This window comes from Neomonachus schauinslandi, chromosome 9 (genome assembly GCF_002201575.2).
Source record: "Neomonachus schauinslandi chromosome 9, ASM220157v2, whole genome shotgun sequence".
Taxonomy (NCBI): Eukaryota; Metazoa; Chordata; class Mammalia; order Carnivora; family Phocidae; genus Neomonachus; species Neomonachus schauinslandi.
This window is the reverse complement of record NC_058411.1, coordinates 4810564-4835429: the sequence shown is the minus strand read 5'-3', so window position 1 is coordinate 4835429 and position 24866 is coordinate 4810564. Positions and strand designations below refer to the sequence as shown.

General features: G+C 50.4%; 1 protein-coding gene across 1 annotated transcript in view; it reads left to right on the top strand.

Annotated features, from left to right (window-relative positions):
- The window catches only part of EVL (Enah/Vasp-like), a 73312-nt gene that overhangs the window by 6489 nt on the left and 41957 nt on the right, over window positions 1-24866 (top strand). Inside the window, exons 2-3 of the mRNA XM_021679838.2 lie at window positions 11870-12038; window positions 18861-19038. Of these exons, the coding sequence (XP_021535513.1) occupies window positions 11870-12038; window positions 18861-19038 (347 nt within the window). The remainder of the gene's footprint in view (window positions 1-11869; window positions 12039-18860; window positions 19039-24866) is intronic.

The following is a 24866-nucleotide window of genomic DNA, read 5'->3' as shown; positions in this document are numbered from 1 at the left end:
TTTATGGGCGTAAAGGGGTCCTGAAACAAAAGCATCAAGAAGCACCTCTGTCGAACCGTCCATTGTGTGCGTGTACGCGCGCGGCAAGCATAGAATTGGTAAGCACCCCGTCCAAGACGGCGGCTCCTGCGGCACAGGAGGGGCCCTCAGGTCTGGGGAGAAGGTGCAGGGGTCCACTTGAGGGGACACCACATTCCGAAACTGTGTGGTGGCACTGTGGGAACCCACCTCTCACAGGTATGAAATATTTCAGAATACATGTTTTAAGCTGAGAAGATAACATTAAACATGTTTTGAGCCTGTTGCCCCTAAAGGGGGAAGAAGTCACCCTATGAATGGTTAACTACCTCCCAAGGGGGAATGTACCTTACACTGGAGAGATCTGGCGGTCATTCCCTTAATCCACTTTGCCTTTGGAAGAGGAGGCAACTCCCAATATGTGCCTCCTGCTGGGCTGGGATCCAGTAAGTACCCACCATCACCTATGTTGGGTTCTGGCCGTTCACTCTGAATCTAGCCGTGAGGAAACAGCCCAGAATGTGGACAGCCTACAAGGCAGTTGGCCTGAACTCTGCCCACAAAAAAGTCAACATCGATGAAAAAAAGTGGCCTAACATTCTAGCTTAAGAAAGAGTATGCAGAAAAACTAAGGATGTAATGTATGGTGATTAACATAACAATAAAAATTTTTTTAAAAAAAAGAAAGAGTATGCAGACAGCCCATCCAAACGTAATGCATGAGTAGATCCTGGACCCATAAAAATCAAAACATTTGGGGGAAATTGGATAACTTTATATGGGCTCTGTATTAGCTGTAAGTAAAGTATTTTCTTAGATGTAATAATGGTATTTGAGTTACACATTAGAATGTCCTTATTTTAAAGAAATGTGTGCTAAAAACCTTAGAATTGAAGTATCACAATATCTGCAACTTTCAAATGGTTAGGGAAAAAAAAAACATAAAAGAGATAAGTCACATGTGGTAAAAATGCTTTACTATAAGTAAAGCAGAAAAACCCCATTGTATGGCAGAAAGGAAGATCTGTGGTCTAGACACGGCCCTTCCACATAACACCACGGGATGCTGGGAAACATACTCCCCTTCTCCAGGCCTGTTTCCTCCATCTAAATAAAGTACTTGTGATTATTTCTCAGCTCTGACAAAGCTGTGATTCCAAGTCCCTCTGTTCCTCAGTCACTGAATTGGGACATCGTAGTGTAGGCAAATTTATCCAAAGGTATTTATTGAGCAATCACTAGTCACAGGTACTAGGGCTACAGAGATGAACAATGTTTTTACCTTTTTTTAAGGTATATTTATTTATTTATTTGACAGAAAGACACAGCGAGAGAGGGAACACAAGCAGGGGGAGTGGGAGAGGGAGAAACAGGCTTCCCGCGGAGCAGGGAGCCCGATGCGGGGCTCGATCCCAGGACCCTGGGATCATGACCTGAGCCAAAGGCAGACGCTTAATGACTGAGCAACCCAGGTGCCCCTGAACGATGTTTTTAAAACAAACCAGAAAAAGAACTGTCCTCATGGGGGAGAGAGAAAACCAAAAGACCTTCAATACAGTGATAAGTGGTATAAGGAAAAGTGAAGCAGCCTCTTCTCAGCGGGAAGGGATCACTCTCCCAGGAGGTGACACAGAGGACAGGCTGGAGGAGAGTCCCGGCAGAGCAGGGCCTGGCATTTGAGCTACCCTGGCATCAAGGCCTGGCCTGCGGGCTCTGCACCTGCCCCTCCAGGGGATGAGCCCAAGCTCTGAACACTCCACAAGACAGAACCCAATGGTCCAGGTCCCACCTGGAAACCCGAGGTGATTCTCCAGGCCACAGTGAAGAACCTGCTGGAGACCTTGGTTTTCTCTGTAGAGACTGACAGAATAAGAGGTCATGACGGCTCTGCGTGTGGGGACAGAGGCACTTCATACTGATTCCACCCAAGTCTCCACTCATGCAGATCTGCCATTACCAGAGCCAACATTTCCTCACTCAATGTGGTAGTTCGGGAGCTAACCATGTTAGTAAACTACACTCCTGTTTATCTTCTCAGATGTATCCAAGCTCCAAGAAACTTAAAACCTAGTCAAGAAAGAGCACGTCCCTCATTTTACAGAGCCTTGCATGTACTCCCCTGAAGCCAAGTGGCTAATGACAGGCCAAGTCTGAGCAGAGCTCGGACTTTGATGCAGGGCTCCCTTCACTTCCCACACTGTCTCCATGATGGACAGTGTTGATTGGATGCCCCTGGCCTGTGTTTTTGATACACCTCTGGTCCCTGGCTCGCACCAACCACCCAGACTTTTCCTGACTTTCTGCCCCTGCTCACTGGGAAAGACTGGTCAGGAAAGAGGCAGTGTAGCAATGACCCAAGCTACTAGACTGTCAGAGAGCCAACAGAAAGTTGTAGAAAGGGGCTAAGAGTAAGAGGATGAGAACGAGGGCAAGTCTGTCACCTCTGGTGACTGGAAGGCCACCGATGGCCCTGGAGAGAGGGGCTGGAGTGGAGCAGGTGGGGGCCCTGCGCTCTGCTGGCAGGGGCCCGGAGGAGCCGGCGCAGTAGGCAAGGGGCGAGGGGTGCAGCGTGTGTTCGTGGAGGTGGAGTTGAAGGGTGAGTGGGAGCACCCAGGGAGTGAAGCCATAGAAGCCAGAAGCAGAGGCCTCCAGAGATGGGAGGAAGACATGTTGGGGACAGGTCACTTCATGTAACATGGGGACAAATGTGATCACTTGCTCATGAGGGTTGTTGAGCATCCCATGACATCACACGGGCTTTGACTGCGAGGGACCTGCACGTTGGGCAGGAGGGGCGCTTCATGCTTCAGAGAGAGAGGATGGCGAAGGAGAGGATGGTCCCCTCCCCACTGCACCTTGCCGTGGTGCTGGGGGGTAGCTTCGCACACCGGAGTGCCCAGACAGGTTTCCATGGCCCCCACCCCCCACGGCAGTTGCCCTGGTGCCAGCCGAGGGGCTTCCTTCCGGATGATTCTCAGCCCGCTTTTCAAGTTCACTTTTGTTGCTTACATGTTGAAAGTAAACAAGTCAGGACTTTACCAGCCACCTCAGAGTCTGGCTCTGTTTGTGCTTGGCTTTGGGAACATTTATTTATGACCACTTCTCTCTGGCCTCCCCTGTTCCCTCGTCATTTCCTAGTTCGCTCAGCACCTGCTGAGCCCAGGCTCATGAGGGCCGTGGCCCCGGACTACATCAGGGAGGGCGTGGGGGGTAGCTGATGGCTCACACTGGGGCCTGCCCTCCAGCAGCTCCCCTTCTTGGGAGGAAGATAAGCCAGAAATAGCTATCACAAGGCTTGAAAGTGATCAGAGGACACAGGGCCAACGAGGGTGGCAAGGGGCAGACACACACTTGTTGAGCACATGGACTGTACTGGGGTACTGGGCACCTGCATAGAGAAAAACAGCTACGTTTTCTTGGCTCCATTTTATAGAAGAGAATTCCTCCCGTAGAACCCCGTGATTTCCCTGTGGTGGCACTGGCATGTGCCCATTTCGTAACTGTTCATGTTTCCTGCTAGACTGTAATATCCTTCAGGGCGGGGACCTCTCCTGTTCATCCCCAGAGGCTCGCGGCGCGCCTTTCCCCTAGTAGTTACCAAGTGAACGGGGATGAACCAGATGTTTGCTGAAGGCAGTAGCACTTGGCCTGAGCTTTAAGGGAAGGTGAGACGCAGACCTGTGGACGCAGGAGGGAGGAGGCACCTTAGGCGGAGGGAACTCCTTTCTTCTTCAACTTCTTGAGTAATACTGGCAAGACATTTTAACTGGCCCAGCGTCAGGAGGATGCTTTTGTGGTCAGCCCAGGCTTTACCACCAGGCTGCCAGTTGGGCTGTGCGGACAGACTGCCCTCCCTCACAGTTGGTGCCAGGTACAGTGTGGGCAGCCCAGTGCCCAGAGAGCACAAAGAATTTGCCCTATTGTCTCGAGATGCCAAAGACAAACAGGTGGGACAGGAATTGTGGCCTAACCCTTTGACCACCCCACAGGGAAGCCTTGAGGAAGTGGTCCTTGTGTTGGTGGCACTTATGGCCAGCAGAGGGACCCAAGGTAGAAGGCTGTTGGGAGTCCCCTGCCGTGAGAGCTGTTCTGTGCCAAGGCACAGGATATGCCAATTGGGTTCAGAGAAGGACCATCTAACTCAGCCTGGGGCTTCCAGGAGAGCTTTCTAGCAGAAGTAATATGTATCTCAAGTCTGTAGGATGAGTAGGAATTATTGGTAAACTAGGCTGGAAAAAGCATCCCAGGCCGAGAGAATAGCAAGAACTAGAGCAGAGGGGCATAGAGAAGAGGGAGAGTGGTTCACGAACACGGTAGGCAAGGCGCAGAATGTGAAGGGCCACGTGCCTGCCAAGAGCAGGGACTGGATCCTAGTCTTCGGTGCTGTGGGGCTTCAGGTGCTGCTCCAAGTGTTTGTACATGCGAAGGATCTCCTGAAGAGGGGTCTGAGAATTTTGCATTTTAATAAACACCTTACCTGATTCTTATGCTGCACACAGTTTTGAGAACCATGGGCACAAAGTGAGAAGAGAAGAAATTCCAAATGGTTCGCATTGGGGAGCACCAAGATTTAAAGTGGTTTTACAATCTGTTTTGGAGCAAAGTCCCCTTGAGAACACAGTAAAAGCCTCCTTCAGAAAGTTTGCACACTCACTTTTGCAAATAATTTCAGGGAATTCTTAGACTCGTTAAGCCTTTCTGTGGCCCGCTTTCACACCCCTCCTGTAAGTGGCGAGTAGAAAACCTCGAACGGAGAAGCCTTCAAGGAGCCGCCAGAGAGAAATGAGGGCCGGGGAATAGACAGAGGCAGAGGCAGGAGAGATTTTCAAAAGTATGGACATTGTCGCAGCATTTGTTCAGTAAGAGAGGTGAGAGGTCTGAGAACTGCAGAGCAGCTGCCTGCACTGGGAAGCGCTCACCAGCAACTTTGTGCGGAGCTGTTTAAGTGTACATCAGGGACAGAAGCCAGGTTCCAAAGGGGCCTGGAGCATGAGCAAGTGGCAAGGAGATGGGGGAAGCAGGCAGACAGGAGCCTGATGGAAGAGAAGGGAGAGCCAAAGGGAGCAGCCAGGGGTAGGCAGCGGGCACCCACTCACACCGACTGACATCAAACTCACGTTCATGGGTGTTTATCAGGTGCTTAACCCTGTGTTGGCTATTGAGTGAAAGATAAAGAAGGCACTCCCAGGAGGGTGACTGCTCACCCTGGTCTACCTGGGACTGTCCAGGTTTTCATACCAAATAACCTGCCTCCCAGGAAACCGCTCAGTCCCAGGCGAACCCGGTCCCCAGTCCTGCCAGGGAGAGTCGGACAGTGTGATGAGCTGTTCTGTCTGCAGGGGGCGACTATGTCAGGGCACTGGGCTGAGCAGAGGGCTTTGCCAGAGCTGGGGGACAGGGAGGTACATCTGAGGACAGGGCATGTGGCTCCTTGGCCAGAGGGGTTGGAGAGGGCAGCCCGCCCTTACCCAGGGCAGCCTTCCGTCTCCCCAGGCCTGGGCAGGCAGGTGGGCGAGGCTGAGGGGCTCCTGCAGGCCCACCTCAGAGTTGCAGCTTCCCAACTCTCCAGTCCCAGGCGTTGTGAGACAGAGAACAGTGTTGGTAATCTGTAACAGATGCTTTTACTTGGCAGCTACTTGCTCTCGGAGAATAAATGGAGTAGGATTGTAAATGGAATGTTCCCACGGGCTCACAGTCGTAAACGCATTTACTCAGAGTCGTGTATTCAACAAAGAGTTATTAGTGTCTACAACATATAAGGGACTGGGGTTACAAAGGGGAAAACAGCAAGGTCCCACTTCGAGGAGCTCGCAGTCTAGTGGGGAAGGGGATGCAGACGCAGATACTGAGGAGCAGGACCAACTGTAAAGTGCTGTGATAAGCCGCAGGGACAGCACAGTGCTGCGGGAGCCGCCTCTGGCCAGAGGGGTCTCAGTACTGTACTGTTCCCAGCCCATCCCCAGACCTAGTTCTCCAGCAAGCATCCGTGGTTAGCCCTGTTCCTCTCTGTTCCCTTTTTGGCTTTACATCCTTTGTCCTTACTTGAATTTACACACTGTCCTTTAAGTGTTTGTTGAAGAAGCCTTGAAAGATACTTGCAGGGTGGAAGGAGGTTCCCAGTTGACTGCCCCGGAGAGCACGTGGCTGGGATGGAGGGTGTGAGCCTGGGAGAAGTTCAGAAACTCCTTCCCAGTCATGTCGGTCAGGTCCCACAGCTGGGGGGGCAGAGATCCTGCACTTTTCCAGAAGCACTGATAGGGCAAGAGCATAAGGCGGACTTTCGGCCGCCTGCAGGGCAGGCTGTGCCGCAAGCTAGTTTTCTCTCCAAACACATGAGTGGTTTTTTTATGTCAGCTCGAGGAAGATCCCTGGTTGCATACAGAAAGTTCGGAGTGCGGCTTGCTCATTTTCTTTTTAAGTGAGGGATATCAACAGATCTTCAGTAGCAGTCTCTGATGTGTGGTCTAAAGGAGTTAAATGCTGAACCAGTGACAAGACCTTGCTTGGGCCTGGGCTCAGAAAGTACTGGGGTGCCTGGGTGGCTCAGTCGGTGAAGCGTCTGCCTTCAGCTCAGGTCATGATCCTGGGGTCCCAGGATCAAGCCCCTCAGGCTCCCTGCTCAGCGGGGAGCCTGCTTCTCTCTCTGCCCCTCCCCCTGCTCTGCTCTCTTTTGCTATCTCTCAAATAAATAAATAAAATCTTAAAAAGAAAAAGTACTCACTGCTGTCTGATGGACCCCCGCGGTCAGATTAGCCTTGAACGGTTGGGGAAACCAAGGCCCAGAGTCACACAGTCTTTCTCCTCTAAGCTCCTGACAAAAGAGTTCTTCAAAGCTTCGTGAATGTCTCACCTGCCTCTAGGAGGGAAGTGACAGGCTTCAATATTTACAAATTCCTGTGCCCACAAATACCTGTACAAAAGCCCAGATGACAGTGGGATTGGATGACTTTGTTCCAAGAGAACCTTCTTCTGGGAGAGAGACTCTGGTGGTTCCTACTGCTCAGAGCAGCCTGTTAGGTCCCCAGGGGGAAAAGTCCACCAGCCAGTGATGCGGTACCATATAGAACAAACCAAACACTGTATTTTGACTGATTTCCCCCACCAATCAGCTGGTTGTTTTGATCACATAAAGACAGCCTGTCAGAGATGAAGCCCTCCTCAGAACTGACCTCAGCTTTCCCCCCAGCTTCATGCACTTTGGGGCTCCTCAGAGCCGGGGAGGGTGGGGAGCTCTTGAGGCCATGTGGGCACAGGCGCAGATTATATGCAGCCTGCTGAGGGGAAGGAGGAACTGTCTGTTTTCAGTTAGTAAAGGGAATTTTATATATACGTTTTTTTGTAAATAGTTCATACGTTCGGTCAGTAATAGTTTTAAAAAAGAAAACATTTGTCTGACTGCCCTCAAATGATAACTGATGTAGACAAATGAAGTGTCTGATGCCTGTGGATAGTACAGAGTTTTCATATCCAGGGAAGACGCAGAGAAGACCGTTGTCTGCATGGAGCTCAGAGACAGTGTCTGGGCTGGGTGGCAATCACGATTTTATTAAAACAAAAATCCCAAAGGGATATAGGCAAGATGAATCTTAAGTAGAAGAAATGGGTATTTTCTTGCATTTAGGTTTTGTTAGTGAAGATAAAATAAGCTGAGACCAGCAAGCGCTATTCAAATGGGGAAGAAAGAATAGGGTTTTTTGGTTTAACTCCAAGCTCAATTTGAACCTGAAGTATTAACAACAAGGAGCCGTGGCTATAATTACAACAAGAAAATTTGTTCTTGGCGTTCCAGCACCTACTAGGGGCAAGCACAGTAGTGGGTACCTTCCACTGTCCCCCACGCCACCCCAAGAGATGAGTGGTGACCCCAGGCACACGCCAGCCTCCAGGAGCTGCGGTTCCTGGCAGAGCACGCTGGCTGTGCGCCTCCCCCACCGAGAATCCCACATCCCCGTCCTCAGCTCGCCTGCGGTTGCAGCTCTTCGTCTGAAGCACACGCAGTGTTTTCTTCAGAAAGCCCCTCCAGGTTCACTGAAGTGTGTGATGAGTTGTCTCATTTTCGGGGTAGTTGCGAGCTGTTTGAGGGCAGGAACTGTCATATTCGTCTCTGCATCACTAAATGTTTTTGACTCACTGGCATCTGTGCTTGTCAGACTAAGATGAAAATATCCTACCCATGGGGCACCTGGGTGGCTCAGTCGTTAAGTGTCTGCCTTCGGCTCGGGTGATGATCTCGGGGTACGGGATCGAGCCCCGCATCGGGCTCCCTGCTCAGCGGGGAGCCTGCTTCTCCCTCTCCCTCTGCCTGCCGCTCCCCCTGCTTGTGCTCTCCCTCTCTCTCTCGTCAAATAAATAAATAAAAATCTTTTTAAAAAGAAAGAAAAAAAAAAGGGTGCCTGGGTGGCTCAGTTGGTTAAGCGACTGCCTTCGGCTCAGGTCATGATCCTAGAGTCCCTGGATTGAGTCCCGCATCGGGCTCCCTGCTCGGCAGGGAGTCTGCTTCTCCCTCTGACCCTCCCCCCTCTCATGTGCTCGCTCTCTCTCATTCTCTCTCTCTCAAATAAATAAATAAAATCTTAAAAAAAAAAAAAAGAAAGAAAAAAAAAATCCTACCGAGTCGTGGGACCCAGATGCTAAGGGAACACGTGTCAAAGCGGGACTCACTGGAGGAGAGTGACTGGCATGACAAGGGTGCTTGCAGCTCTGTCCTGTGGATAACGACGGGTGGGAGGACGAAGGTGTCCCTTCAGCTGTCCAGTGGGCTGTCACGGCCTATCCAAAACACCTTTGTAACTGGAGGACAGTGAGTGCAGTGTCGCTCAGAACAAGGCGGGATGGCCTCACAGCTAAAACCACGTCACAACAAAATGGTCTGCTTTGGAGAGCAGTTTCTGTTGAAGGCTTAGTCTGCCTGCATGTAGGGCTGCTTTAGAAGGCATGCCACATGGGACGCTACAGTGTCCTCTCTAGGCCCTGAGATTCTGCAGTGAGCGTTGATTAAGCATCTACTACGTGCCAGGCCCTGGGCCCGCAAAGAACGAGACAGGCATGCCCCACCTGCCCTATAGCAGGGCATGTCACTTTGAGTGTTCCAAGAGGCAGACACCAAGACCCTTCAGATGATTAGGGTGCAAGAGATTTATGGGGAATCGTCAGTGAAGGACAGAGGGAGCAGGCAGGGGGAGCCTCAGGCCATGAGGCAGGTCTGCAGTGTGTGAAAGAAGGAAGGGTGCAAGGGCTGAGTGAGAGGCATCTCAGGCTGATGTGGGGCCCCGAGTGAAGGTTTCCCCTGTGGAAGAGCCACATGTCAGGCAGGAATGAGCTGGCTCCATCAGCCCTGCTATGTTAGTCATTGGTAGAGAGTGGCCCAGAGAAGCATGGCCTCTTCTGCATGCCTCGGGGAGGTTGCGGGGAGGGGAGGCGGCAGCTGGGACGTTGGTCAGCTCTGCTCCCAGAACAGGTTCTCTCTTTTAAGATTTTATTTATTTATTTATTTGACAGAGACGCAGCGAGAGAGGGAACACAAGCAGGGGGAGTGGGAGAGGGAGAAGCAGGCCTCCCGCTGAGCAGGAAGCTGTATGTGGGGCTCAATCCCAGGACCTGGGATCATGACCCGAGCCGAAGGCAGACGCTTAACAACTGAGCCACCCAGGGGCCCCACACAACAGGTTCTCTTGAAGGAGATCTGAAGGGTGCACTTCAGTGGCTGCCACACAGGGATTCTAGAAAGCGTTGCCCATCACACCATATCTTCCCAATTTGCTTCCCCAGAATCCTCTCAAGGGCTTCCATGGTCACATGCCAACAGGTGGTAGAGCTGGGATTTCAGCTCAGATCCCTCTGACTTATGAAGTCAGTGTTGTGCTGCGTATCTCGGGATCTCTCCTAGCTCCTGAGAGCATCAGGAACACACACCTGCTTGCCTGTTCACGGCTAGCCACGGAGTGTGTGAGCAGCCGTAAGTGACACAGTTTAGCCCACAACCTGACCTGCGCTCAGTTCACATTGGGATGGAACCATGATTTGAGCCAAGGTCTGTCTGCTTCTGTGGACAGTCTCCTCTCACTTCTGCTAGACTTCATGAGAACAGGGCCCCAAAGACATAGCCAGAGGAGGAGAACTCCTCCTAAGTATAGTCTTTTGAGAAATACATGGTTTCAGGCTCCCAAACTCAGAGAAGTCAAAGCATAGCCACATTTTTGTTTTTTCTTTTTTCTCCCTCCTTCTGGGAGGACCCACGCCTATTTTGATCATCACTGATTTCCCTTTAAATATTTGTTGAATGAGTGACGAATTATGGGGCGGCGGGGAGTAGCACAGTTGTACAACCAAAACCTTACAATTCACTCCCGATACATCTGCCCACCACAGAGCTCTTACACGGCGTGTCGGCTGCCATCAAGCACGTGCGAGACTCCCGAACTCCAGAGCACAGCTGGGGGGCCAGCAGGAAATTGGAGGCCCAGCACTGGCACATTAAGTCAGTGGCTGGACAGCCATGAAATGTGTGTAGAGGTGCCTGTAAAGCCAAGTGGAGGAAGACATGTGGAAAGGCTTATGTATGCACCAGACACAAAATTGCTGTTAAGATTATAAGTCTATACACCAGATGGCCCACTGTCGAGTCACATGGCAGCTGGGTCATGAGGAAGCTCAGGCCTTTGGAACGCTTAGGAACTGACTGTGTAGGCCACGTTGAGGTTTCCAAGTCACTGAGGGCTCATCCCATAGAAACCACTATTTTGTCCCCCAACCATTGGGGGTGGGGAGAAGGATCGTTCTCAAATATTTTGTTATCCTGTCTTCTTAAATATGGTAAAGTGGACATAACGTGATTTTTTCTCAACTACTGAGTCTCATCATTATGATTATCTGTTACTATACACACCTTTGCTTCTATATTAATTGGCCTCAATTTGTTGGGCTTTAAATATTGTTTCTGATTCTTAAATTGTATTTGTATGACCTCCCTTTCTGATAACCACCACTCCTCACTGTTGTGGGCGTGCCTGCCTATAACAAACATGCCTTGCCTTTTCAATTTGGGCATTCTCATATGCTAGAGACTAAGAAACTACATGTTCAAGAATATTTGGCTCATGTGCGAATGAAGAGGCCAGTGGGCTCTGAGAGACTCCCTCTGAACACCCTGATCATGACCATTTTGTCTCTCCAGGGGCTTCTAGTGTTTCTTCCCTGGTTTTCTGTCATGCTCTGAACAGATGAAGTTGTTTGCGAAGTGTCTTCAGCAAAGTTTGGTGCAGCTGTCTATTTAGTTTTATATATATCGCTGTGTTCTGTAGAAGGTCATCTAATCATTTTGTTGTCTACATAGCTTGTAGGATACTATCCTGACATAATATCATAAATAGAACATTTTGTTGGATGTTGTGAAGAATATTATCTATATCATGTGCTTTAGAGTCGACAGAACTGGTTGGAAATCCCAAATTTAATCCCTGAATACCTTGTGAATTTGTATAAATCTTCCCAAGTCTCTGAGCCACTCTTTTCTCGTCTACAAAATGGTGGCAGTGAATGGCTGTGTCCTGAGTCATGACACTTAGGTGCTTTAATGCAGTGTCTTACCTAACGCAGGGCCTGGAAGCACTTTCTCCCTGAGAGGAAAGCTGTTAAGTCTTTTCTAAGCTATGGAAGATATTGGCACAGAACCTCCTCTCTGCTCCCCGTGGTCTTTGGAGAATGAAATTCATCTCCTCAGAGACCAGCCCTTCCAGAGACAGTTGGACGCTCTCTGTATCAAGGAGCACTTGGCCTCTCTTTCAGAAGAGGGAAAGCCCACATCCATCCCTTACAGCTGAGGCTGACGCTTAGCTTTTCTCTTGGTCTGCAGTGAACAGAGTATCTGCCAAGCCCGGGCTTCCGTGATGGTCTACGATGACACCAGTAAGAAATGGGTACCAATCAAACCTGGCCAGCAGGGATTCAGCCGGATCAACATTTACCACAACACTGCCAGCAACACCTTCAGAGTCGTCGGGGTCAAGCTTCAGGATCAGCAGGTGAGCACTGGAACAACAGGCCAGACCTGGGCCTACCCCCCCACCCCCCCCCACACACACACGTATAGTGAAAAGAGATTAGAAAAAAATAAGGTCAGGATTTGGAGTCGGAAGATCTGGGTTCACATTCTGCCTGCGTGTTCTCATACTCCAAGGTAGGAGACCGTGAGCACGCTATCTTTTCTGAACTTCATTTTTCACATCTGTCTTAAAGAGACAGTAATCCACACGCTGTGTGCCTCACTGTGTTATGATCATATTAGAATAAAATAATGGACGGGAAACAGCTGTGAAAATGATACTCCAGGGCTGTGTTAATGTCTCCTTCCGCCTGCACAACTGTAAGTGACATGCTGTGAAGACGTTTGGTTCCTCAGCCCCCAAGTCTTACTTTGGAAAGAATATCAAGATGATCTGGGGGCACCTGGATGGCTCAGTTGGTTGGCGTCTGATTCTTGGTTTCTGCCCAGGTTGTGATCTCAGGGTCGTGGGATCAAGCCCCGAGTCAGGCTCCATGCTGGGTGTGGAGTCTGCTTGAGATTCTCTCTCCCTCTCCTGCTGCCCCTTCCACTCATGCACTCTCTCTCGCTCTCTCTGAAATAAATAAATCTTAAAAAAAAAAAATGATTTGAAGAATCTGGGATCATTTCTGTCCCTAAGGGTACCTCCTGGGCAAATCAGACAAGATTGTGAGTGTACCCAGTAAGTCTCTGTGCAAACACAAGTCCAGCTCTGTCAGAAGTAGCCGTGGGCACATAACTAAGAGTAATCTGACGTGACACGGACTGAAAGAGAGACTTGGAGGAAGGGATTGTGTAGCTTCACCGCAGTGACTTTGGTTACTACTTCACGGTTCTGCCTCTAGCTCTCAGAGGTCGACAAGGACATTTTTAGCAGTGAAATTAACAGTTCTACGGTCTCAGCATTTATGAAAAACCCCTCCTGGCATCCTTTGTTGGTCAAGGCCTTGCTAAATTGAGCTGCAGGTTAGCTGCTAACTCTGTAAGAATCAGCACGTTAGCAATTAGAAAACAAAGAACAAAAACTTGGGACTCTATTTTTAGTGTGTTGCCTGTTGAATGGGTTTCTGCTTTGGCCAAAACGGCCCTGTTAAGTTTCAGATTCTTGTAGCTGAAAGGGACAGCCCCGCTTCAGGACCCCTGGTGAAAGGTCCAACCTGGAACTCTTGGTACCTTCAGAGGTATCGCTTCCCCTTGTCAATGAGCCTACTGGTAGGAAGGTTTCTCTAGAAACCTTCTGGAAGCTGCTTCCCTGTTCTTCCAATGCATTGGTTCTGTCTCTGCCTTTTAGAGGTATGCTGTGCTGTATATTGCAGGATATATATGGGGACAGTTATGGTGACAACCAGAAGCATCCACTCGTTTCCCTAACACCCATGGACGCAGGCCGGCCGGGCAATACCTCCCTGCTACGTGCCTTTGACGTAAGGTCCATGGCCTAGTGCGGCTCCTGGATCACGGTGGGTGTTCCCTGAGTGATTGCTTTTATTGGGACAAGTTTCCCCGCCCTTCGCACCTCATGGTTGCCCTCCAGGGCACACTAGGAAGCCAGCACGGTGTGCTGGAAATGCCACGGCACTGGAGAACCAGATTCTCTGCAACCGACATGCGCCGTGTTCTTAGGAGCCTCGGCACCTCACTGCCGCCCTCAGCAGAAGCCACACGCCAAAGCTCGGACTGGCGGCAGTCCTCAGTGGCCTCCTGGGTAAATTCAGAGGCTGTGTTGACTCTAGTTAACTAAGAGACTCCCAGAGTCTGACAGAGAAGTTACCAGCACAGCCTTCCACTTGGAATTACATGTTCAAGAGACAGGCTCCTAGAGTGTGGTTGAGACTCTTTTCCCCAAATGGATGAGGTGTACATACATACATAGTGACATACGTATGTACATGTATATGTACATACATACATGTGTATACATACATAGCAACATACAAGGGATTCTTAGTAAGCCAAGGTATTAAGGAAAGTGGCAGGAAGCCAGGTCCACAGTAGCTTCTGTGGACCTCGGGAGAAAAGATTGATTTTCACAGATCTATTTTCCAGTCTATATGGACTGCAAGGTCAAACATTTTATGATGTTTTAATGATGATTTGATGTTGACAAGGTTAGGTACTGCCCTGCCGGCCTGCACCCATGGGTGTTAGGTTTATAACCAACTCGGGATATCTTACACATTTAAGGTGCTTTATGGTTCGTGGAACACTTTTCATGTCTACTATTTCAGTCTCCCAGGAACCCCAGAGGATAACAGTATTAGCATTTATCACCCCATTTTGCTAAATAGGTAGGTGTAAAAGCAGGTGGTCATTTGTGGAGGAAGGGACTAGTACATTGTAGTATCATTAGCTAAGGGCTAACCGAAATCTCACATTACAGGTGAAAAAATATCAAAAGATTTTTAGCTTGGAATGAGTTATGGCCACGAAAAACGTTAGTGAGTTTCCAGGCTGAATTAATGGTAGAGGTCCAGAAGAAGCGAGATTATAGTCCTGCTCTGCTGTGCACTGGTCAGACTACACCAAGAACGTTGGGACCGAATGCAAGTGCCACAAGCTGGACTCTGTAAGGAGAAGGGCGTCTGGTCTGGTGAGAGGTCTGCCAGCAGCATCCCCTGTGGAACAGCTGAAGGGGGCACAAGAGATACTTCCTAGGAGAGAAGAAAACTGAAGAGGGCAGGGCCACCGTCCTCAAACCTCTGATGGGCTGTGTGGGGAGGAGAAGGCATGCTTTTCTTTGTACCCTTGAGACAGGGCTAGGAATACTGTGTGGACACTATCAGGAGGAAGATAGGAGCTCCATGGGGCACCTGGGTGGCTCATTCATTAAGCTTCTGCCTTCGGCTCAGGTCATGATCCCGGAGTCCTGGGATCGAGTCCCACGTCGGGCTCTCTGCTCCACGGGAAGCCTGCTTCTCCCTCTCCCACTCCCCCTGCTTGTGTTCCTGCTCTCGCTATGTCTTTCTCTGTCAAATAAATAAATAAATAAATACATACATACATACATACATACATACATACATACATACATACATACATACATAAAATCTTTAAAAAAAGGTAGGAGCTCCATGGCCGGAAGCACGTTCTTCCACGCACACTGTTGGAGGGTGGACTGCGTTGCTTTACAAGCCCACAAGCTAGCTCTAGGCCGCTTGGTAAGAATTTTGGGAAGGACATGCTTTCATTGAAGGGTAGAGATTTGAATGAGATGAGACTTCAGAAGCCTTCACCAACCAGTGGGTTCTAGGGGGTTTTTTGTTGGTTTTTTTCTTAAGATTGATTTATTTATTTGAGAGAAAGAGTGAGAGAGCGAGCACAGGGTTAGGGGAAGAGGGAGGAGAAAGAATCTCAAGCAGACTCCCCGCTGAGTGTGGAGCCCAACACGGGGCTTGATCTCATGACCCTGAGACCATGATCTAAGCCAAAATCAAGTGTTGGATGCTCAACCAATTGAGGCACCCAGGCGCCCCAAGGGGTTTTAGATCTAGGTGAATGTGTTGGTCAGGAAGATTGTTTTCCACCATTAAGCTTCTTTTTTTTGTAGGGGGTTCTTGAGTACTTGTACTCAGAGGCCTCAGAGGCATGCTGGACAGTGTTTGGAGTTGCAGAGCCTTTCCTTGAAAGACAGGAAAGGCCCTCTCCTCAGTCCTACACCCCTCCCCCAAACATGGTACCTGTGGGCTCTTGAGCAAAAAAAGAAGGACCTTTTAAAATAAGTTTATCCTAGGGTGCCTGGGTGGCTCAGTCGTTAGGTGTCTGCCTTCGGCTCAGGTCATGATCCCAGGGTCCTGGAATCGAGCCCCACATCAGGCTCCCTGTTCAGTGGGAAGCCTGCTTCTCCCTCTCCCATTCCCCCTGCTTGTGTTCCCTCTCTCGCTGTGTCTCTCTCTGTCAAATAAATAAAATCTTTAAAAAATAAACAAATAAATAAAATAAAATAAGTTTATCCTGGGGTGCCTGGGTGGCTCAATCGGTTAAGCATCCAACTCTTGATATCGGCTCAGGTCATGATCTCAGGGTCGTGAGATCAAGCCCCACATCAGGCTCCACGCTGAGGGTGGAGCCTGCTTGGGATTCTCTCTCTCTCCCTCTGGCCCTCCCCTCCCCCCTGCTCACAGACTCTCTCTCTCACACTCTCACTCTAAAATAAAATAAAATACAATAAGCTTATCCTTCAGCAATTGTCCAGATCAGTCCTTCCAAAGCTTGGAGAATTATTTTTAAAATAAAGCTGATAAGGACACAGGCTGAACGTGGGAGAGTGGAAAAAGGCAAACCTTACAAACACCAGAAGGACAACCTACAAACCAGAAGGAGCTGGTGTGAGTATATTAATGTTAAATACAATAGGCTTTAAGACAAGAAGTATTACTAAAGGTAAAGAAGGACATTTTCAATGATGAAAGAGTCAATTGAAAGGGAAGACCTAACAATCCTAAATTTGTACACATCTAATATCTTCAGATATATAAAGCAAAATTGGACAGCTCTAAAGGCAGAAATGGACAAATCCAGAAGCAGAGTTGGAGGTTCTAATCACCCAAGGTTCATAACCTCCAAGAAACTGACTGAACAAGTAGAAAGAAAGTAAAGAGATAAAAAATTGACCTAATTTACATTTATGGAAACTACAGCCAACAATGGTAGAATATACAGTCTTCTCAAGTATGCACCGAACATTTACTGAAATAGACAATCCGCAGCAGTCGTGACACACTGGAGTCTTCTTTAATCTTGCTTCAAGATCTCTTAGCCATTCTTTTTTTTTTTTTTTTTTTTTTTAAAGATTTTATTTATTTATCTGAGAGAGAGAATGGGAGACAGAGAGCATGAGAGGGAAGAGGGTCAGAGGGATAAGCAGACCCCCCGCTGAGCAGGGAGCCTGACGTGGGACTCGATCCCGGGACTCCAGGATCATGACCTGAGCCGAAGGCAGTCGCTTAACCAACTGAGCCACCCAGGCGCCCCTCTTAGCCATTCTTGATATAATGTGGTTTCCAGACCTCTTTCCATTGAAAACATTTCCTCCCAGCTTGCTCTGGTTTTGTAATGTCCACTAAAAGTGCAGCACCAGAAACGGAAACGCTTGAACACAGAACTGCTGTGGTCTTCCTGTGGCAGAAAGGAACAGGGTCTGCTGCCTCCCTCTGGTCTCTACACCACCATGAGTGTGCTCTCCTCTTAAGAGCATTTTAACCCGAGGTCACCATGCTCCTTACCATGCATACATGCCACAAAACCTCCAGCCGTTTTCCTGAGGATCTGGAGCTAAACCTAGAGAACCACCCCAGGAACCTGGGTATAGATGCTGGCCAAAATTTCCTTGTGTCAAGATGTGAAACAATTGCATTTCTTTAGCTGATTCGGCTCGCCTGCTCACTCGCGTGCGCTCTCTCTCTCTCTCTCTCCACTATAGGATGACCCAAACCCACCTTTCACCTGGCCAAGACCTAGAAAAAAAGCTGTTCTGGATATTGGCCATATTTGCTGTCCTCTGGCCTTACCCAACAGTGCAGCCGAATGGAGAGTAGAAGAGAGTGGTAAAGCAGAGGTCACGTCTTAGTGCCCAGCCCACTAGCAAGGTGGCTTGGCCACGTCCCTTTGCATCTCTGAATCTTTTCCTGAGCTCCCCTTCCTGACCGGGGCGGGGGTATAGGAGACAGAGCTGTCTCCAGCTTCAGATCCCAGAACCCTGGAACCTCAGAGCCAGAGGAGGTCTGAGCAGTCCTCCTAAACGTCTCCTAAAGCAGGTCCTTCCCACAACATCGCCCCCAGGCTCTGGCAGACTCTGTAGGGTGCTCGCCATATCCCCAGCACTCACTGACAGCCTACCGTGTACTCTCCCAGCGGGCCATGGGGGTGCCGTGCCACAGTCAGGGCGCACTATCCCTGCTTTCCAGGCCAGAAAACTGATGGCTCCTAAGTCCTTGAGGTTGGTTCACACGACTCCGAGTAGAATAACCACTTCAGGCCTCCCCCCGCCTTCCCTGAGCCGTACTTACTACGTCTCACCTTGAAGAACTTGGAAGTCCTTCTCTGTCAGATGTCGGAGAGAGTAGCTCCAAGCTCAGGCCGACCTGAAGCAGCTGCCGCGACTGCTTGGGAGCCCCCGAAGCTCTGGGCTTGGCCCTGGTCTACTTTCCCTTTCCCCGCTGGGCCTGGCTTTTTCCTTGCAGACAGTTGAGGTTTGTTGATTGACTTATAATGCTGTGCATTTGTGTGGTACATTAACTTTTCTGACCTATCCTTTTGATTAGTAACCCATTTATTAATGCATCCTAAGTACTAGACACTGTGCACATGGCCATGGGAGGCACAGATAGGGCTAGAAGACTCCTGCCGTTAGGGTCTCCATGCCTAGAAATCTAGATGAGGTACGCATCGCAGTGTGGCCTTCCTGGTAACCCCACTAGGTTGGTAAAGCATTGTTACCCCCATTTTATAATTGGAGAAACTGGGCCCCTAAGAAGTGCCGTGACCGCCTTGGGTGACATGGCTGGGAGGAGGGACCAGCCCCTGGACTCTGGGAACCTGACTCCCAGCTCAGGTCTCTCGTCTGGAGGGCGTGACTGCCGCATTGCTAGTGAGATGAAATAGCTGGTTCTCAAACCCTCACCGTTCTGTAGGTCATATTGAAAAGCTGCCTGGCCGTGCTGTCACCTTCTCCTAACCCCACCCCACCTCCCTATCCTCTGCTAGCCCCAGGGGACACAGTATCCCTGCCCTGGAGCCGCGCTCTCCAGCTCACTTATTTACCTCGTATTTATTTACACGTATTTCTGTCTCTTTTCCCCTCCAGGTTGTGATCAATTATTCAATCGTGAAAGGGCTGAAGTACAATCAGGCAACGCCGACCTTCCACCAGTGGCGAGATGCCCGCCAGGTCTACGGCTTGAACTTTGCAAGTAAGGAAGAGGCGACCACGTTCTCCAATGCCATGCTGTTTGCCCTGAACATCATGAATTCCCAAGAAGGAGGTAAGTGGGGCTTGGTCTCGGCAGCGACTCCTCTCCTTGACCTGCGCCCTCCCCCGGCTCCCTGGGTCCCAGCCCCACAACCGCGTCGGGCTGATGTTCCGTGGGTTCTCAGAGAGGCCTGCTGCCTGACTCCGGCCTGAAGGGACATATTAACAGTTTGAAGGAAGAGAGAATGGTGTTCACATCTTCTTGCCATTTGTGAGATACAGCTTTGTACTGGTGTGTTCCTGAAGCTGAATACCCTGATATGTTTTACGTGTGTCATCTTCCTTCTGTATTCTAGAATATGTATTTAGCAGAGGTGGGAGGAAATGAGCAACAATTTACTGTTGAATTCAAGCATTCATGTTGTTAATGAACTTTTACTAAATATTTACTGAGTGTCAGAAACTGGCCGGACAGAATAGGTAAGAAATGAATAGATGGCGTCCTTCTGCTCAAGACACGCCTGAGTAGATAGATTCGTAAACTGCTAACACCTGGGTCGTGGTGAGTGCTCCAGCCAGGTATGGGTGGACTGCTTAGGGAGCACAGAGAGGGACATCTGGGCTGCGGTTTGGAAGGGCGAGGAGCTTACAGGGCAGAGGAGGGACAGCAAAGGCATCCAGGCCTGAAAGCCCAGCGTGTGTGGGAGAGTGCCCTACAGTGTTTCTGGGGCCTCGGGCACACACAGGAAAGAAGCTGGACATGAAACTTCACAGCGAAGGGCCCCAAGGACCTAGAAGACCGTGGGCAGGCTTGATACTTGGGGTAGACGGTGGGCCTGGGGGAGGGAGCAGGGCAGGGTGGGCCTAGCAAAAGTTCCTAAGCAAGGCAAAAATGCATGTGGCTTTTATTGGAAATTCGCAACCTTAGCTTCAGAGGGAACACAGAAGCCTTCCAGGGTCCAGGTGTGTTGACGTCCACGGATACGGTCCTGCGCTTTGCTAGAGGTCTTAACCTTGGTAGAGCTAGTAGAGAACAGGGTTTACGTTTGAGTCCTGGTTCTGCCACACTCTGGCTGAGGATCCTTTGGACAAGTTACTTCATTTCCGGGGCTTCAGTTGTCTTACCTGTCAGATGGCAGTGATAGAGGGTGGCTTTTAAGTTTCATTGGGCAGAGTGTACAATACTTAGCAGGCTGCCGGACACACAGCAGTCACCCGGTGTTGGCACTTGTCCGTAGTGTCACTCCCAGGGTGGCCGCTGCCGGCATCGGGGTGGGACGTGGGGGACGTGGTACTTAGAGGGAGATGGCTTTTATAGGCCTGTTGGGCCTGATAGATGGCAGCTTTGGGACCCAATGTGAACCCTAGGAGAATTTTTCTAAGTAAATAAAGGACACGTTTTGAGTTTGCTCCCCATGGGTCAGGTCACACACAGAACGGGGGCTTGTGTTCTCCCCACCTCAGCAAGGCTCCACGGTTTGTGGGAGACTTGGGACACATGGTGGGGAAGCTGCCCGAGCACAGCTGTGTTGAGTGACAGGAGCGTGTTTATTAAACTGTTTTCTACCCAAGAGCCTTGTACTTCCTGGTGAAGTGAACGGGGTTTAAGGTTTCTGATCTGAACCACCTCGCCTGCCCCAGGATGTGAGAGCTCAGCTTTATTTGATCTGCAGAGGTGGACACATTGAGGGTCAAAAACAAAGTTTTAATTTAATCAGACAACTAACCCTTGCGAAGCAACTGCTCATTAAATAAAAACTACTAGTTGCTTTATTAAATTTACTATAGCCACAGGGATATTAGCTAATACAACCCTCATTTCCAAACGAGAAACCTGTGATCTTTATGAGGAAGTCACTCGCCCGTGGCAGCTAGGAACTCCGACCTCCTCTGCCTCCTTTGGGCTGGATGGATGCCCTTGCTGGGGTAAGGGTGGGCCCCCCGTGTGAGCGAGGCCTCATTGGCAGCTTGCACCGTGAGTAGCAGGGGCCTGTCCCAGTTCATTGGCCGAGGCCCCATCTCCTGCTTCTGCAGGTATGACCTTTGGTGGAAGGAGATCCAAGCCCGCTGAGCGAGTTTTGCTTTTCCTTCACCTGAGGTGTGACCTACTGGCTGTGCAGCAGCTGGGGTGTGCGGCTCAACGAGCTTTTATACGTGTATATGCCAGCACCCCCCCCGCAGGTCCCCAGAGAGACCATAGCCCTCCCACCTGTCCCCCCAGGACAGGGGGACACCAGCTCTGAGACAACAGAGCAGTTCTGCCTGTGTTTGAACTTCCTTGTGTGTGTACTTCCTACGGTGTGCACTTTGTACCCAATCTCTCTCCCTCAGCATTGTGTTTGCGGGAGTCACCCGGGGAAGGGTTCACCTCTCTCGCTGGCTGCCTGGGACTGCCGTGTGCCCCTGCACGGTGAGGCTGTGCCACGTGGACCCACCCACCTCTGTCCACCGGCCACTGCAGAAGGCCCCATGCTGCCAGCTCACTGTGCTGTTTTCTAGTGAATGCCCTGTGTCGGGGAATCCCAGCCTACCCGCCCTTGGTGGGAGGCAGTTGGCTGTAGCGTAAAAAGCATTTGTTGGGGGGCAGCCAGATCTTATATTAAGTCTTTGTTCTGCCACCTGTGGCCCTGGGTTAATAGACCCAACTTCCCAGGGTTGTTACGAAGATTCATTTTGAGATGTTGATAAAGCACTTAGCATCTGGTGCCTGGTATGTGATAGGAGCGCAAATAATATTGGTTCTTTGCCTTTTGTTCTTGGTAAACGTGGTCATTTTCTGTAAGCTTCAGTTTCCTTCCTGGCAACATAGGATTCTCGGTCCCACTGCAGAGCTGCGGGGAGGCCTCGAGGGCCCAGTCGGTGCTCTCCAGCAGCTCCTCCTGCCCCTCGCTGGCAGGCCTCACCCCCTGGCAGGCCTCTGGGCTTGTGCCTTCTAAGACTCGGTGTCTCCTCACGTTGAGTCCTGCTGGGCATTTCCCACCTCCACCTCCGCGAGCGGGGGCCCCTCTGGGGTCTTTAGAGCCTGGCAGACACCAGGTGCCTACATACAAACCTGAAAGTCACCCGTCAGAGCAAACCGTGGATGCCGAGCACTGTGTAGCGAATGGTCTTCACCCCCCCTCCTCTCCCCGACCCTCCCCACAGCCCTGCTAGAGGAGGGCCCAGATGACGTCTAGGTTAGCAAGCTGAGGTTCAGGGAGGAAGGTGACTTCCCTGTGATTCCACCCCAGAGCTGTGCTCACTCAGCAGTCTGCACTGTCCGTGTGCTGAACACCGGCAGAGAGCCACGAGCCTGTGCTCCTTCTTTGTTCCTTCCTGCCTCTCTCCACCTCGTGGGGCTCACTGTCGGCCAGGATTCTCAAAGGTATTCTAGAGAAAGAATGGGCACAACACAGTCCTATTTGTGCTGCCTCATGCCTACGTGGAAGTGATGGTCAGGCACAGGACCCTTGGAAGATCTGCTTACTGACATCGTTCCTTGTAGCCACAAAATCCATTTTTCTTCAGCAGCGCCTTACAGAGACTCATTCGTCAACTTCAGGCCCCAACCCAGAGAGCCTAAAGTCCATTTAGCAAGTAAAATAAATAAATAAAGTAATCGTCCGGGAGCTCGGTGGCTTCAGTTCCCTGGGTGGAGGACAGGGGTGCAAAGCCAGCTTAGGGTTCTCTTGGGGACCCGCCATCTCTGGGTTCAGGGATGATCCCAGTGGCCGGGGGCAATCACTGGGTTATTGGGGCTTTTTCTGCAGGAACTGACGTGTGGAGGTGCTTTTGGGGGGCGGGAGGAGGTGGCTGTCTTAGGAGCACTACCTCTGTGTAGCCCCCGTCGGGGAAATGTTGGGTTCCTTCTCGCTGTGGTCACCGCTGTCCGCGCAGGTTGCTGGCCCCTGCTCTTCACCGAGCTTGGCTCGCACACTGTAAGGCTCAGCTTTTCTGAGGTTCTGGATGCTGCATCACGGGGTGTGATGGCCAAGGATGGTGCCTGTGCTGAGGTAGGAGCTCAGAGTGAGGCTTCTTTGGCCTAGTTGGATGACACAGAGTAATAACAATAGTATCTATACTTTCTCTTAAAAGCCTGGGCACTTTGTTTTTTACCAGGCTACCTCTGCCACATGCCCCTTCCCTGCCCTTCTCAAGGAGAGGTCCGCACTAATCAAACAGCCTCGGGTGGGGGGGTGAGGGCCACAGAAAGACCTTATCTGGCTAAGGAAGTACTTTCTTACACTCTAAAGTGCTTACAATTTGGCTTCTGTCCCCAGGAGATAATTACGCAGCTACTGTTACACACATTTATGTGGACGGGGAGGCGGGGGCACGGGAGATTAAGAAAGGTAGCACGTCTGCCAGAACCTAGCGGTGGAACTGAGACACAAATTTCGGGCTTCTGGCTAGATATCCGGTGTTTTTTCTACAACTCCGTCTCAGGAGGTCATAGAGGAAGGCCAGCTGTGGTCTCCTCGCTTTGGGGATCGCAGGGGCTTGGGCTGGGCGGCGAGCACAGCTCATGGCACATTACAGCAGCTCACAGGATGGCCGGAGACTCGGGCTTCTGTGTCCTGGGTCCACATCATCACAACCCCTGGGTCACTGACGTCAGCTCCAGAAAGCATTTCCCTAGACTTGCTCTGGGTTCTGTCCTTAGTGGGAGCACACCACCACCTGGGTAATGCCAGTTACCGGGCGGGCGGGGAGGAATGTTTACAGGCTGCACTTGGACACCCCAGCCTGGCTCGGCTTTCCTCCCCCTGCAGCGTATTCTCGGCAGATACCAGTTCACAGTTCAGTAGCCTTCTAAATGCAACAGCTTCTACATGCTTCTCTGTGAGCCTGCTTCCGACCCACCATGTAACCTTAAACATGGACCTCTTTGTGGGCCTCGGTTTCCCCATTTGGGGAAGGAGGGCTACAGACTTGAGCAGATCTCTGTAAATCCTAGCAGTTTTGTGCGCAGTGTTGGGCAGGAGGGAGTCTCGTTCACCGACCATGTCGCTGTGACCCTTGCTGGGAGCAGGCAAGAGCCCTGTGCAGAAACCAGAGTGGAGGGATGCCCTCTTCACCTCTTGCAGGGCCCCTCCGCATCCGGGGTCCCTGAGTAAGTCGGTGCTTGGTTATCGTGGAAAAGAGAAAATACAGACAAGCAAACAAAAGTGGCCTGTAATCCCACAACCCAGAGATGAGTGCTGTTGACACTCATATACATCCTTCCAGAACTTTTTGTGTTCATATGTGAGTGAATAGCTGTTCATCGGAAATAATCTGTACATACTGTCCGTAACCCTTTCACACTTAGCACTAGGCTATGAATGTCTTTCCATGCCAAGACAGTCAGATCTTCACACCATCTGAGTGGCCAGAGTATCACACTTGGGTGCCGTAAGATGATGCACCATGATGTCGCCAGTCTTCTGCTTTTAAACCTAAAAGCTGTCCCCATTTTTCACTGTTACATTCATGTAATGGAGGCCCTTCTTGTACATTTACGTGAGTATTTGTATGCTTGCTGTGTGTCATACAGGTGCATCCTTGCACATTTGTCCAGTTACTTCTTGGGCATATTTCTGAGTCAAACAATATACACACTTTTAAAGCTTTGATCTGTTTTGCCAAAATGCCTCCCAGAATGAGTGTACTAGTTGATACTGTCCCTGGCACGCATGGCAGTCGCCCTCTGCCCCAGCCTTCCCCAGCACTGGGCATTCACACTCTTGCTAATCCTAGTAAGCACAAGGCAAGGGAAAACGTATCCTTTCAGTTTGTGCTTTTGTTTGCTAGTATGGGTGAACATTTCACGGACGTTAATTGGCAATTTCATTTTTCCGTTATTTGCAGCAGTGGATGTACTAGATGCAGGACAGCGTGGTCGAGCGTGGGCTTCCTGCACCTTTAGTCACACCTGCGTGA